The sequence below is a fragment of the Cynocephalus volans genome, chromosome 12, assembly GCF_027409185.1.
Source record: "Cynocephalus volans isolate mCynVol1 chromosome 12, mCynVol1.pri, whole genome shotgun sequence".
Classification (NCBI taxonomy): domain Eukaryota; kingdom Metazoa; phylum Chordata; class Mammalia; order Dermoptera; family Cynocephalidae; genus Cynocephalus; species Cynocephalus volans.
Window position 1 is genome coordinate 57,535,563 of NC_084471.1, and position 16,283 is coordinate 57,551,845.

The 16,283-nt window shown below is 43.7% G+C and overlaps 1 protein-coding gene across 1 annotated transcript in view; it reads left to right on the top strand.

Moving 5' to 3' along the window:
- The window catches only part of PPM1H (protein phosphatase, Mg2+/Mn2+ dependent 1H), a 254,270-nt gene that overhangs the window by 204,765 nt on the left and 33,222 nt on the right, over positions 1–16,283 (top strand). The window contains exon 7 of the mRNA XM_063076146.1: positions 13,889–13,952. Within this exon, the coding sequence (XP_062932216.1) occupies positions 13,889–13,952 (64 nt within the window). The remainder of the gene's footprint in view (positions 1–13,888; positions 13,953–16,283) is intronic.

The following is a 16,283-nucleotide window of genomic DNA, read 5'->3' on the forward strand; positions in this document are numbered from 1 at the left end:
GCAGGCTTCCTGCGGGGTCATCAGTTTCAACCATTATTCATTCAGTGAGCCAAGTGTTGTGCTGGTCATTGGGAACTCAAGGAAGAATAAAACAGTCCCTGCCCTCATGGTGCTTACAGTCTAGTGTGAGGACAGGCCAGTGAGTGGATGACTGAAATCCCATACAAAACTGATAGAGAGTGTTTATCCACAGTGAAGCTTTGTCATCTGTGCAGATTATTTAAAAATATCCCAGGCCTCCACACCACCTGCTGAGTCGGAATCCCTGAGGTCCTGAAATCTGAGTTTTTTAAAGCCCTCCCACTCCTCACCCCCTCCCCAAATGATTCCTAAATATCTTTAAACATTGACCTTGGGCAGCCCTAGACATTCTTACCATGGATACCCACAAGAGTTTGCAGAAGTGATTGATTAAAGGGCAGCCTGGGCTCCAGAATGGGTTTGTGACACCTGGGGCATTGGAGGTTTTTGCCCCTGATTTCCCACTTGCTGTTCCTTGGGAACCTCCTTGTCCGCCTGCAGTGAGCCAAGGACTGTGTTGAGGAGGGGCAGGTAGACTAGGCTTGCAGTGGATGATGATAAGGAGTGATAAAGCCTTTGGGTGTCAACGGTGGGTCAGGGTCATGCAAAGCCCCTTTTTCCTTATTGATGCTGTGCCCATAACCTGCATAGTCTGAGCACCAGGCATAAGGTAGGTCAGGAGACTGTGCTGCACTGGGCATTTAACTTGCAGGTTTCTCATTCCTGTTCATCCTCAGTGACACCCTCCCCCTTGATTTGCCTAATCCTCTGGGTTGCCTTGGATCACCTTCCGGAAAGCTGGGTACCTCAGTGTGAACACTCGGAGTCTCAATTTATTGCATCCAAAGAAATTGTAAGCCAAACTTCAGGTTAAACCTAATTCTATAGTGGCCTTGTGCATCTACCATATTGTTAAGAGAAGAAATAGGAATTTGGTATGTTTAAACTTCTGTGTGACTCACTACAGTAAAAACCTGGAAGGGAGAGGTAGACTTTTCAAAACTTTTTACAATTTGATCTGAGGAAGGGGATTAGTAATTAAACATTCTTTTGCATATCATGTCATTTTGTGGTACTTATGCAGATTCAGAGCTCTTCAAAGATGGTCAGAGAGATGTGGTTAAGAGCACAGTGTACTTAGGGCAGGCTGGATATGAGCTTGACCTCTGTTGTTTCTTAGTTGTATGACCTCTATGCCTCCACTTTCTTATGGGTGCAATGAGGATAATATTCATGTCTACCTTACAAGGTTGTTATAAGAATTATATAAGTTTAAGAAATGTAAGTGCTTAGTGCAGTGCCTGGAACTGAGCAAGTGTGCAATAAATGTTGGGTATATTAGAATTTGGTAAGTGTCAAGGGTGAGGTGACAGCAGAAAATTTAACAATTGCTGCCTTGGCCGCCATCCTCTAAAATGGTGGGACCACCTTGATGTAGACCTGTGCTTCTGCCCCCGTGGGCTCAAGTAATGTGGGGGCTAGCAGAAGATTCCAGAAGAGTGTGGGAATCCACAGGATAAACATCTGTATTTCACCTGAAAATTTCTGGAGTGGAGGGAGAGAGAATTTTTTTGTGTTAAAATAAATGTTGGTTATATGTAGGTTTATGTAAAATCCTTATGGTTTTTTAAGATAATACGGAAGACTTGAAAAAGCATTGTTGCTTACTTTGAGATACTTGAGCTCTGTGTGATGTTAACAGTTCAAGGGCACTTGGATGGAAAGTGTCGAAAGGATGTAGCACAGAGTCCCAGCATGTGGCTTCTCCCAGGGGATCCTGCAGGACTCAGTGATCCATGACACAAATATCTCTTTGGCCAGAGTTGGAGAAGTTTTATGCGGAAGGGCTGCAAGGGCTGACACAGAGGAACTGACTTGTACAGTGGAAACCTCTGTGTAACTAACAATCTATTTGCTATTTTCTCCCCACCATTTGTGGCTGGGGGTCAATTTTGGTCATCTCCTGATTTGTATGTATTGACTTAGTCTAATACAATATAAAGGCCAACATCAATGAAATTCATGTTTTTTTTTTTCAGAACAAATGGTCCCTGAGAAAGCTGAAATCACTTCATATTTGTGTGCTTATAAAGTAAGGGTCTCTGAGTCAGACCCATGGGGAGATCTAAATGTTATTGATTAGAATATGAAGTTCTCCCGGCCAAGTGCTAATGCACACCAAGTGGATACTGAGTCAGAAATAATTTCCAAATCTGGAATTTCCCTTAGAGTCATTCAGAATGCTTTATCTTGGAATATTATTGGTTCTGTTTTACATGCACACATGATATTTTTCAAAAGACTGATTCAAAGCATTTTCTTCTATGCTAATTCTTTTCTGCTGCTAAACATGGGCCTATGAGTCAGGAGATGACCTTTACTTTGTTTAACTCCATATACCCAGCACCTGTGCCAGTGCCAGTAGAACCCATTGCTTTTATCAGGCTGTAGCCTGAGCTCCTAATTTCTGAGCTACTTAGAGCAGGTTCTTTTCCTCCACCCAAACTTTCGGGAGTAGAGATCCATTAGTAGGTTATGAAATCAATTTAGTGTATAGAGATAAGCATTTTAAACAAATTAATATCCTAGGATAGAAAGAAAATATCAGAGTGTATATCACATGGTAAGAGTAAGTTCTGTCTTTTAAGATGTGTTTGTGTGTATACAGGGTTAACAAGATCGATATATTTCTTACTGCCGGTCCCAAAGTAGGAAACCTCTGCTCTAACCCAATCTATTCTCCCAGAGAACATAGACCAGTAAAGTGAAAGCAAGCTCTAGTTCCTCTTACTATCACCCATAGGCCTGGTGGAAGGAAGAGGAGTCTTTAGACCAAAAGAGAGGAAGAGTTACCACTCCCAGGACTCCAGACAGGATCTAGCTCAGACATGCTGATGAGGGGAAGTGGGGAGGTAGGCATTTTCTCAGAAACTATGGGTCAGCCCTACTAATCAGGGGGTTTCCTCAAGGTCAACTGCTGTGTCAGGCACCAGAACTTGGTCCTCATTATGGAAAATTTTTCAGGAGAAAAGGCCAGCAGGTTGGTTCTCCCTTTCATGTGGCTAAGGAGATGAGGCAGTTGTTTCTCTCATCCCAGGTAGCCAGGTATGCACAAGCTAGCCTGCTGCCAGCCCTCTTCAATTTATCACCGAATATGAATCACACTCTTACAATTAGAACATACTGTCTGTGCCAGAATCCAGACTGTTGCACTGTGTTAGCAGAAGTGCATCAACTTGTTCATAGCTTAGAGCCTACAGGTTTCAACTGATTTAAAGGACACTCTAAGGACCAACAGAAGAGAACAAGGTAGCATTTGTTTGTAAAGCCTCAGACCCACAGGGGAGCTTTCTCAGGGATCATGTAATTGAAATACCCATTGATAGTAACTCCTAGCAAATAAATCCAGGAACCTATTGAGTCAAAATGTGACCCCCACAACTTAGATTTACAAATAACTAAAGCCTGCTATGCAATGGTGAGCCTGTGGCAGAGATGTTGGGCCTGTCCCCAAACATTGTAAAGGATATTTCTGAACCCCAGAATGACCTACTGGGTAATGGGATGTTTGTCAGCCTCTTCAGACTCACCTTGGGGACCCATCTTCACTCCACAACTCTGATTTGAGCCTGACCCCATTAAACGTGCCTCAGATTCACTCACCCTGACAGTTTAGCTCTGTTTTTCCAGCACACTAAGGTTCAATCCAAAGGCAAATTTAGGACATTTCTGGAAATTTCTTAACTGTGAATCTTTGAAACCAGAAAAAAGGGACTCTTTAAAAGATGACATTTAAAAAATAAGAGTAAGACCTAATCAAATAGCAAAATCTTGCTTTAAAGGAAACACACACACTCTTCACAGTGAGGGGGTGGCTGCCTGCTGCAGAGCTCCCTCAAGGAAGAGGAAGCAGAGTCCATTTACTGAGCTCTGTGGTTAGGCTCTGGGCTTGGTTTCTTTGGAAATACAGATGGCTGGCAGGAAAAAAAAAGGAAGCATGAGGTGGTTGCCAATCCTGCATTGCTTTTTCCAGGAAGGCCTGAGGAGGGTGAGCACAGGGGGAGGCAAGTCAGAGGAGAGCCTCTGTGGATTCCAGAATTGCTTAATTGGGGTCAGGCCAAGCTCTTAAAAGCCATGAGTGGCATTTGGGCTCCAGGCATGTATCTGTTCCTGACCAACCAGCCCTGGGTGGTGTTTCATCCTTGTGCTCTTGGGATTCAAGCTGCCGTTGAGATTTTGCTATAGGAAGGCAGGAGTAGGGTCCCAGGGCCAAGATGCTTCTGGCCACTATTTACCATCCAAACCTGCTCAGCCCCTGTGGCATATGCCTCTGTGGGGCTAGAACTTGGTTTCTGCCGTGAGGAAAACAAGACTGCTTAGGGCTTTTCCCTTCCTCTGGAGGGGTGCTGAGCTTCCAGCTAATGGGGAAAAATTCTACTTTTATGACGATTTTAAACTAATCCAACAATATCCCCCTTAGATTATTGGTTCTGAGGCATCCTTCTGAGTTTCTGTGTCTTCACCTTAGGGTAGAACCAGGGACTTTCTGGATAAAGTTGCACAGGTGCTCTTGTCCATGCTTTGATGTCATTGGCAGTGGTAGAAGAAGTCTAGGTTGGGGTGGCTTGGTTGCTCAGCAAGAAGCTGTTTTCCTCTGGAGGTGTACTGTGTCTTCCTGCCCCTGGTGGCCAGTTATCTGAGCTCCACATCGTGCTGAAGAAAGAATGGGGCTCCTAAGGCTTTAATAGCCACAATTTAAGGTTAAATAGCACCTTATCCTTCACAGAGGACTTTCCCAGACATACCTGTACTTAATCTGCAACCATCATGGGAAGTATCCTGCTGAGGAAGCAGACTCAGTGAGGTTCGAGGGACTTTCTCAAGTTCACATGACTAGTTCAGGTAAGGATTAAGATGTGACTTCAGATCCTCCCAACTGCAAGCCTGGTGTCCAACCCACAGTGGGTTCAGCCAGGAAGGAAGAGAGAATCCAGGAAGAAAGATCTCCAGGGGACAAGAGGCATCCAAGGTGATGTTGAGAGGGTAGTGGGAGAATGTGACTCAGCAGCATGTGTCATTGGAGCAGCACAAGTGGATTGTTGAGATTGTGTAGTCCCCGAAGGGAGAGGGTCCTGTTATTCCCCCCACAAGGGGTCACGTTTTTCTTCAATGACTTTTATGTCCTGTTAAGGACATTAAGACTTATGGAAACAAGTGATATTTTTGTCTCTTTCTAGTTAAAGGTCATGACTTAGGAGAGAATGGAGATCGTGGGAAGTGACCTGTGTGATGATGCTGAAGTGTGAACCTCGGGTTCGTAGCATGTGGCTTAAGAAGTCAGAGTGGGGACTGTAGCTGGGAATGACTAGGAAGAGCTTTCTTAAGTGGAAGACTTGCTTTAACCAAGTTAATACAGAAGAACATTGGGTAACACCATGTACTCTGAGAACAGCAGTGACAAAAAAAATACCATTCTGATGTCGTACTTAGGAATATTTGCAGAAAGTCATGGGCAAGAGGATCATAAATGGTATTTTTTATAACTTTATAACTATCTGTTGATATATATTGGTAATAAAAGAAAACCTGACATTTTAATATAAAGAGGTAAACAAAAGTTAAAGGTATCACTGATAGGATAAAGCCCTGAATTTTAGTTATAGAAAAGCTTACTATATTAAGGCAAAATGAATGGGCAGGTTAAGACTACAGTATATCCTTAGAGGGAAACTCACATGCTAAGAGAGAAGTACCAGCCTTTACTCATTTATTCATCCCTTTAGCTAGAATCTACTTTATATCCACAATGCACCTGCACAGTTGTAGATATGAGGCCAGAGCAACACATGAGAAAAAAGTCCCTGTCTTCATGCAGCTAATGTTCTAGAGGGGGAGGCAGAATGTAAACAAGTAAACTAATACATAAGATGATTCCATATTGTGCTGCATGAGTGCTATGAAGAGCTGGAGCAGGATACGCAGGAGCAGGGAACCACAAACTTAGAAGCGTGGTCAGGAAAAGCCTTTCTAAGTGATGCACAGGAGCCAGCTAAGGGAGGACCCGGGGGAATGACAGGCCCCCCCCCCCCATGTGAAAGAAACGACAAGAAAGCAGTGTTATGAGGGTGTAGCAGAGTGATAAAAGATGTCAGAGAGCAAAATGACCAGATCATGGGGGCTTCATCGTTGGATTATATTTTAAGGCGATGGGAAACCAATGGAGACTTTGCTGAGTAGCGATGATTATGGATTAAAAGAGGGGGAAATGGTTGAGGGAGATTTGTTAGCAGGCCTCCCAGCCAGGCTGACAAGATGAGCAAAGCCTTTTCTGATGAAAATTACAAAACTGACACACAGACAATATGTGTTCATGGTGGAAGAGTCCTAAATTGCTATTTACTAGAAGAATGAAAGGACATCAGTGTGGCTGCACGGGGTCCTCTCGAGTTCAGATGTTCAGGGAGTGTGCCTGAGACTGCACGGAGTGGCATGTGGCCAGCCAGGCCAGAGGCAAGGTAGGGATGAGCCTGTGAGTGAGCACCAGCTGGAGCACGGCACACCCGAGACTTCAAAAGAGTCAAAGAAAACAAGGAGGCTCTTCACTTTTATTCTATAAATACATACAGAACAAGGAAACACATAAGGGCAAAATAAAGCCTCTGCTTGAGGAAGGTAGTATTCATTGATTTGCTCATTTAATCGAAAATGTATTGGGTACCCATTATATGTTGGGCACTCTTCTAGGGACCAGGGATGCCACAGTTAGCAAAAGGAAAATTTCTGTCCTCACAGAACTTAAGGAGCCTTGGAGAGCAGTAGAGAAAATAAACATAGTAAGGAAGTAAAATACTATTAGGTGGTAGTAGATGCCGTAGAGAAAAATAAATCAGGGAAGGGGACCAGGTAATTTGGAAGAGGGGAGCAATTTTAGAGAAGGCCGTTTGATTACTTGGCTTTCATTTAGAGTATGATGGGAAAACCATTGAGGGTTTGAGTAGGGTAATGACGTGATTTGACATTTTAAAATAGTAACTCTGGTTGCTCTGACCGTTTTCAGCACCCTCACTGCAGCACCCGAGTGACATCACCCTAGCACCGTTGCCTCTTGCCCAGATTATTGCACAGAGGTGTAACTGCAGTTGCAAGAGACAACGGTTCTGGGACTCTGACAGCAGTGAAGGGGTTGAAAACTTCTGATTCTGGGTCTGTTTTGGAGGTAGAGATGACAATACGTGGCATAATGTTGATATATAAATATTCAATCCCTGTTGTATTCCTTGAAAATCAAGAGGGTGAGGCAGTCTTGGCTGCTAAGTAAAGAAGTATCAAAAAGATTTGCCCCTAGTGGAGGCTGGATCCCGACCAAGTGTAGCTGGAAGATAGTTGGAATAGCAACTCCCTGAGAGCCACAACCAGGGAGAGAGGAAGGGAGGATGGTTCAGAATTTGAATGTTGGAGAGGGAGGGTATTCTTGGTTTAGCCCACATGACCAGGGTGCTGATGGGGAACAGAGGAGAAGGGCATCGAGAAGTGGGCTAGAGGTTACAGAGCCAGGATTCCAGACGCACCATCAAAATCTATACAGTCACTGAGAAACATCAGGGGGAAAGAGTGGGAAAGCAATCTGAACCCAGGCTGGAGTCATCAGGGCAGGTGGAAGAATGTCCAAAATGGAGGCCGGTGGGTGAGGGAGGGGGTGTGAGGGTAGATGGAGGGGCTGATTGAGTGGCAAGGACAGAGGCTCCATCTAGAAGGTGACTCGGGGGACCATCAGTACCTCTCTCTTGCCTTCAGGATTTGAAAGAACAGCATCCACTGGAGCTGGTGTAATCGGAGGAGCCAGCTTGGGTTCCTTACATCAAGCTCAGTTAGTAATCTTTCCTTTTTGAATAGGGTTTCTAGGCTGGTTGTTCAGGGCAGTAGCATACGTGGATGTATTTTGGCTTTTAAGAAATCTGATAGTTTCTTCTCTTAGCCTTTTGGACAAGATTGAGAAACACTGAGTGGATAATTGTTCAGTTAAATTGCTTCACAGATAGCCTAAGCGATAGATACCCAGAGTCAAAAACCATGAGGACGGTGTCTATCTGGTTCAGTGTTTTTCAGCCTTTTAAAAATCCTAAGTGTGCCCTCTTAAATAGTACTCTCTCATTGTCCACTCTGTACTGTTGAGTCTGTCTTTTCTCTTTCCACCAGAAGAGGTTCTACCAAGCTTTTTACCATCCGTTGTTTGTATTAAAAGGAAAATTGATAGATTTTTTTATTTTCATGAGAGAATTATAATGCTGAATATGATTTTTGGAATTGCACACTTCCCTCCAAATGCTTCCAAGAAATGTTGACATGCTCCTTGTCTGCTTAGATTGGCCTGAAGGAAGGTCTCTGTGCCTTAGTTCCACTTAGCATTTTTTCAGTGATCTTGATAAAGATGACAGAGCTGCTTATCACATTTACCATGGCATAGCATAGAAGGGGAGCTGATGTTTTGGATGAAAGAATCTGGATTCGGAAAGCTCTCAGTGGGCTGGAACAATGTACTGAAACTGGCAAGGTAAAATTAATAAGGGCAACAGAGTCCTTCATTCAGAGTAAAATATTCATTGTGTCAGTGTAAACTAGAGGAGACTGAGCTAAAAAACTTTCTCAAGTTTTTGTCTTATGCACTGGATTTTTGTTTGATTGGGGGGTTTTTTTGTTTAGTCATTTGTTTTCATTCATAGTCTAAATATGACCCTGAAACACAGTTACAGGTATGTGTGCACATAATGCAAATATAATCTTCAGTAATTAAAACAAAAAAAAAAAGCAAGGTACAAATCAAAAGAAGTAATAATTTCATGCCTATCTGGACCACATTGTAAGTGTTTTTAGTTCTGAGTGCTGCCATTCTTTGAGGGCGCTGACAAACTAGAAACCCCCCAGAGGGCCCCAATCACAATATTTGGTGCTCAATTAATAAACATTAGTTGAATGAATGGTGACTTGAGTGGTAAGAGATGGTCCCCCAGGTCATGTGAAGAACAGCTGAAAGAATTAGAGAAGAAACTTTGAGATGGTTCTCTTCAAATATTTTCAGAGCTCTCAAGCAGAAAAGATACTGAATTTATTTCATGTTTTTCCAGAGAATGGATAAAACACACCAGTGGGTTTGGTTCAATTTAAAAAAGCATTTCCCAAAGCTGTTCTTCAGTGCAACGGGCTGACATTAAGTACTGTAAAGCTCCTAGGACATTGACTGTGTACACCATCCATTTGACAGAGGCTAGGAACCACACTATAAGGTGTGTTGTGGAAGGGATTCCCAGATTTGGGGTGCAGCTGACCTAGTGGCCTTTCAGTCTCATCCATTGCTGAGCTTTTCCTCCCAGGAGATCTAGACCAACAGTGGCTTGATTTTTAAACTTTTTTGCACAATCAACATTGCAAGAGAAACTATTACTTGTTAAAAACGTGTTTAATGGAAACATCTGAGAATAATGCCTCTGAGTTAGGGAAAGCCAAGAATTGATTTTCCTCATCCTTTTGTTAATTGGCCTCCTCATAAATATTTATAAAGAAATTGACCCAAAGTAAGAGTTACTCTGAAGATCTTTCCTAACCCTTTCAGTTTTGCTATCTTGTTACAAGTAATTTTTGAATATAATCTCTGGTCCATTATATTATTGCAAAACTAGTGAGCTGTTTCTAGAATTATTTTTTAAAATTTACTCAGGATGTCAAAATTCTTAGTGTCTGCTGTGAAGGAGTTGGTCCTATGACTAGACATTCTCTATTAATATCAGATCCAAAGTGCCCTCATGGCTTGAAGTTCTCAAGCTTCAAACTTCTCTCCTGTCCTCTCACCTCGCCCAAATGAGAAGGATGGAAGTCGAGGATGAGCTGGCAGCAGAAATTCAGGCCAATAGGCTGCAGACCATAATATAATACTGCAGGAGGCCTCCAAGTGGGCAGGAAGTGGCCCCCTTACACCGTGAGGACAGATGTGAGGGAGGTCAATTCTCTGTGGGAAGGGGCTCAGCTGACTCTGTGGCCACAGGTGAAATGGCCTGGGATGCAGTTTCAAATCTAAGCGCATGGCCTGTCATTTCTGTCAACTTCTCTCTTCTTCCCTGTAGACTCTGTAGTAGAGCAGCCACTGGCTTTGTCCCCTTTTGTTCCTCCGCCACTCACACAGAAAACTTCCCCTTTCTCTTCTACCAAAAGTCCCCTTTTCTTCATCAAAGGCCTGCGGGTCACCCACTGAGAGGTAGACAATAATTGTCTCATTTCAGACTCTTCAGTTAGAATGAGAAATTCCCCAAGCTGAGCCCTGATATCACATTTCTTTGGTTTGTTTTCTGGGAATGTCTGAGTCTGGTTTTAGGGTCACTAACTTGGTATGTGATCTTGGGAATGTAACTTAACCTCTGGGCCTCTGTTCCTTCATCTGTAAGGTAAGACACTGCAGGGTCTTTGAGAGGTTTTAGACACGATAAATAAGCACCAAGCCCAGTGTGTGGCATGTAGAAGATGCTCAGTAAATCAGAGCTGCTGTAATTGTTAGCTATCATTAATTTATACAGACCCTAATTAAGTTTCCAGTTTTTAACTCAAGTATTTTACACTTTGCTCCTGAAGAGTCTCTAACCATGAATGGAAGTCCACTTACCTTTATATGATGAACTATGCTTAGGACTCAGAAAGACTACGAGGGTGAGGGTATTGTACCTTCTCTCCTTTTTTAGTTATTCACTCTTGTCATTTGTAGCTGGCAGAAGAGGGGAGAGCTCATATTTGATTGAAAACTGGCAAAAACCCAATAAACTTTACTTTTCCAAGGTTATGGTTTCTATTTCTTAATTTTTGTTGTTGTTCCTAAAGATAAAGAAACAAACTAAAATATAATATCAAAATTTGCAGTCGTCTTGGTTCTGTGGGTGACTACTCCAATCGAGCATTTGTCTTCCAGAGCTGTGGTGACATGGACTTGTGCTCCTGAAATCCTCTGCCTACAGAGAATTTGATTCCCTGGGCTTGTGGTGGACTCAGAGAACAGTTTTCCCACTGCCTTTTCAAGCCTGTTAAGAATGCTCTTAGCCTATCTTGAGCGAGTTCTAAGTAATTTCCAGTCATTGGTTCCAGAGCTGCTGCCTTCTGCCTCCTATTTAATTCTAGACGTCTGTGCCTGGATCTCAGGGCCGCAGCAGCCCCTGTCCTGTAGACTGCCTGCCCCTGTTCCTCTCTGTGTGGGCTGTCTTCTAACTCTCCACCCTTCCCTCTCCACATGGGGTTTCCAAGCCCTCAGAGCCTTGCTCAAGTCCTTTCCCTCCTCTCCCTTGAGCCAATGTGTCTGTCTGCTTCAGGGTCAGGCTGATTAAGGGGCTTATTGCTCAACTCATTGTACATGTTAGCTGATTGACTCTCGGTCTGCAGCAGTGGATCTCAACCTTGGCTACACATTGGAGTCACCTGGGAAGATTTAAAAACTCCTGATGCCTGAGTCCCACCTCCAGAGATTCTGATTTAATTGCTGTGAGATGTGGTGAGGGCACCAGGATGTTTTAAAAGCCCATCCAGGTGATTCAGTATGCAGCCAAGGTTGAGAACCATTGGTCTACAAACTCATTCAATCCCCAAGCTGGGGCTGTAGTCTAGTAATAGCTTTATTTGTTCCCCCAAGTGACTTGTATACCACACTGTTTAAAATAGTTTGTGTGAGTATATAAAACATCAAAGTGGCTATTCCACTTTGTGTTAATTTGGTAGATTTCGGGGAAGGAAATAGTATAGTTCCTTTTTTGAAAATTCAGTTTGTAGAGTACTTCTGGGCTCACTTGACAGCAGTAGCAGCAACAAGTAGCATTTATTGAGCTCTCAGCATGTAACAGGCACTGTGCTAAGTTCTTACCAAGCCATTCACTGCCCCAATGTAACCCTCGCCACAGCCCCATTTTTTGTCCTACTTGATTTATGAGGATTCTGAGTCCAGAGAGTACGTCCATCTGCCCAGGGCTTACAGAAAGCAGTGCTGAACTTGAGCTCAGACCCTCCTGGTTCTGAAACTTCACTGATTCTCTACCCCTTAGAAAGGAACAACTTATCCAAACAACCTCCTGGAAAATAAGGATATACCTGCTTTACTTAGGGATTGCAAATTGGGTTGTATTCTTTTGTATATCAAGAGCTTCCATAAAATTTGATTTCAAACTTACTCTCACATTGCCTAGGTATATCCATGACTGATGGGCTATTTAATAAGTTAGTTTTTTTCCATGCACCCAGGAGACATTATTTTAGAAAAGCATCTACTTCGAGCACCTAACCCTGCAGAATCTACCCCATCTTTTACTTCGTCTTCCTGTTAACTTCTTTGAGGTGGTGAAAAAGCAGTGCCGTCCTCATTTTGCACAAAGAGAAATTGGTGTGCCAAGTGTATAGTATCTACTAAATATTAGTAATCGCTGCCACTAATTGGGCTTATGCAGGCTCTGTGTTGAATTCTTTTTATCCTATGTATTATCCTCATTTTATGGATGAGGAAACTGAGACCGAAAGAGGTGAAGCTTCTTGGTAACACAACTGATAATCGGTCACCAAGTTTATTTGCTTGTTTGTTTTCTAACTTGTGAGCAAAACTGCAAGACACGGTGTCAGGAAAATATAGGAAAAATGGTCAGGGCCCCTCAGATGTTCCGAATCTTGCCGAGCATTTGATGTAAATAGGCATATGCGCTCAGGAGTTCCTTGGTTATCATCTAGTGTAATTGCGCATGTGCACCCAGGTGTCCTGGGTTATGGACTCAAGTATAAAGATGAGTGGCTCTGATCCATGGCGCCTCCCATCCCCTTGGGGGCGGGGGGCATGGGGAGGCCGCTACTGCTGCTGGAGGCTGCTGCTGCTGCTGGAGGCTGCTGCTGCTAGTGCCCCCCGGGACCCTCTGCAAGGCCACTGCCACTGCCACTGCCACTGCCAGACTTGTAAGCTACTGAACCTGTAAGCTGCTGCCTCTGAGGAAACTGAGGACTGAGCTCATGCCATCTGCCAACAGCTCTTGGAATCTTTCCCAATTACCTAGCATGGACCTGTGTGTGAGGGGTCTGGTGACCCAGTCTGTATAGTGGGTTTGGAGGGTCTGAGCCCTAGCCCTGATAATGTAAATGGAAACTTAGTATAACTAAAATAATGAAACATTTTGGCTTTAGTTCTGATTTGCCTCGCTTTACACATGGGCTTCACTCGCTCTCCGCCTTAACTGTGCCGGCTGTGTGGGCAGGGGCATCTGGACAACCGCATCTAGAATAAACCATTGAAGCATAAACTGGATTTTCTGTGTGTCAAGTGGTCATTTAAAAGCTATTGTGAAACACACAATTTTCTGCGAACCTTGAATATCATACTGAGGTCAAACAGGCTCTAAATATTCCTTCTCCCGGCCACTTCAATATCAGGCTGCTTTGGTGTAAACAACCCCTGAAGGTGAGAACTGGCTCTTGGAGCAGTTTCACACCCCCTCCATCTCTGAGCTCTGCTGTCTTTCACAGTTTCTGATGAATGATGAGAATCCAGTCACTGTTACTAGGTCACTTCACTATTGCATAGACAATAAGGGCAGAAACCCATTTCCCCTTCTAGCTAATTATGAACATGCCAACTTATTTTCTCCCTCTTCAGATTTGGTTTACTAAAATACACGTGCATGCACACGTGCATGCACACACACATGCACACACAGATTCTGTAGGGAGAATAACTTTATAAAGACAGAGACAGGCTGCGTGGTGAGTGGATGGGGTCTCAGGGAAAATGAAGTCCTTAGCAGCCTGTGTCAAGGCAGCGGGTCACTAATTGAGTGCAAACCTTTTTTTAATGTTGTTTATCCCCCTACAGGGCATACAAAACCATTGAGGAGGATGACTTGAAGTTTCCCCTTATATATGGAGAAGGCAAGAAGGTAGGCACGTGGGCTTCCCCCAGATTGACAGGATATGGCTCCGTCCCACTCTGTCCTGCTGCTGCTTCACGTAGTCCCTGGCAGTCTGTGTGTTCCACCCAGCAGCTGGCAGTTTTATAGCCCTGACAGCTTGAAAGAACGTCTCAACCATCATCCTTCAGGCCTCCTGTCTTGAGGGTCTAAGGAGAGGCAGGGGTGGGGGATGGGCATGAGGGACTTAAGTCCATTTTGTGAAAATAACGTCCCCCTTCCCAGTCCATTTGAATAACTCTTTACCATGTTTAAACATGACCACTTTCACATACATCATCTCATTTCATATCTGACAAGCTAGGAGGCAGGGCAAGCCGTCTGTATTATGTGCATCTGGTAGATGAGGCAACTGGGACTGTGAGGTGACAACAGCCCAGGCAGAGTCACACAGCCAGCAAAGACAGCCCCACATGTGGAGCCATGGATTTCTACCTCCTTCTAGTGCTCTCAGACTCTACCATGGAGGTTCAAACTTTGCAAGTCTACTTTCCCGCTTGCCCCATGGCAGGGACTCCAAACCTTCACTGTAATTAAGCTATAGGAGTACGTCAACCAGAGCCCAGGTTGAGGTGGCAAAGTCCATTGTCAGCTCCCAGGGCCCCAGGCAGAATTAAACACTGGGCAGCACACTATTGAACCAAAGGCAGCCTGTAGATCTTAAAGTGGTCTGTGAGCAGAGAACTGGAGGAGGTCAAAATACTAGAGCAAAGATGAGAAAGCTTTGAAACCATTTCCCAGTGAGAATGAACAGCTTCTGAATCATTGCATTCTTCCTCTGAACACTAATACATTTCAACTCAGTGCTAGGAGTTCCAACTAGAAATGAAAAAATGTGGTCATATTAAGAATGTTCAACTGAATTTTTTCTCAGCATGTGATAGTTTTTATCAAGAAGAAATGACTCACAAGGAAACCAAAGGATATCACCACATTTTGTACACATGTATTGATATTCTAATCTGCACCCTACAAATATATGTAATCGATTGTTTCAATAAAAGAAAAAGAAAACCGAAGGATGCCTTCATGGGCACAACGTTGTATGTGTGAGAGAGAGACAGATAGAAGGTGGGTACACAGGATTAGGTTTTGGGCTCAGTGTGGCTGGCAGTGATTTCAGTGGAAAAAGGGCATTTTATGGGGAGAAACAAAACACAAATACCTGATCCATGTGGAGATCATATTTTAAAATAATGTGCCCCATTCATGGAGAAGAACACCTTCCATCTCACCTTCACTGGTTGAGAATCACGACAGAGATGGCTCTGTTCCTGGTAGGAATATGTATGTTTCTCAGGACAGTGGGCACAATTCATGCGTATCATTCAGCCCAATGACCTGTGCCTGCAGCTGCTGTTCTTTGTGGGACTGAAATTCTCAGCATTAACCTTCTACATCCAGTGAGTTCCAGTAAGCTCGGGACCACGCTTTGTTATCTTTGCCCTAGTACCTGTCTAGCCTGGTACCTGACACATGGCAGACCTTCAATATGTTCATAAGTATTAAATAAGCTGTTCATTTATGTTCAGCATACCCTTAGTACAGTGAGAAAATGGACTGATATGCTCTTAAGAGTTTAAAGGAGCAAGGGTTTTCCCAGGTAAGCAAAAATTCAGTTCATTGAAACATCATGTTCCTCAAGCATTTCAGTTAATTAGGGCTCAAGAGTCCTGTGATGAGCAGCTAGCAAGTCCTGTCATTGTACTTTTTGGCCTATTTAAAAGCCACCGTGCCTCCACGTTGCTTTTATCGGTAGGCTTGCCCTATACCAACGTAGCCCCAAGCTCATCCCTGCCTGAGACTCCATGGTTTCTTGGCGTTCTGTCTAGATCCTTTACAGGAGTTTTCTTTTTCCTCTCTGCATACTCCTACCCAGAAATTTCAGAGGACTTTGGCACAGAAGTTTCAGAGTACTTTTGCAGCCATTACTTTTTATTTCCACAAATGCTTATAAGGACTTGTGTGGGTAACACCTGTATGCTTTGTAAACACGTTCAGTCTCTAGCAGAAACATCAGATTTCTTTGGACTAAAATGCAGGCATGTGCCTTTTCCAGGCAGAGAAGCTGTCATTGCAGGAAGGAGAGCAGCAGGGCCGCAAAGGCATCAGAATTTTCACATTGGAAATTGAACACTCTCTCGCTAGAAGGAGCCAGTCCAGCCTCTCAGTGGAGCAGAGGGTTTCTGCAGCCTGCCTGACCAGAGGTCCCCAGACTTCACCTCTCATGTCTGCATTTTATCCCCTTTGACTCTTACCTTTAAAAATGTGTCATGGTTCCGTTTCTACTGTAATGTAAAC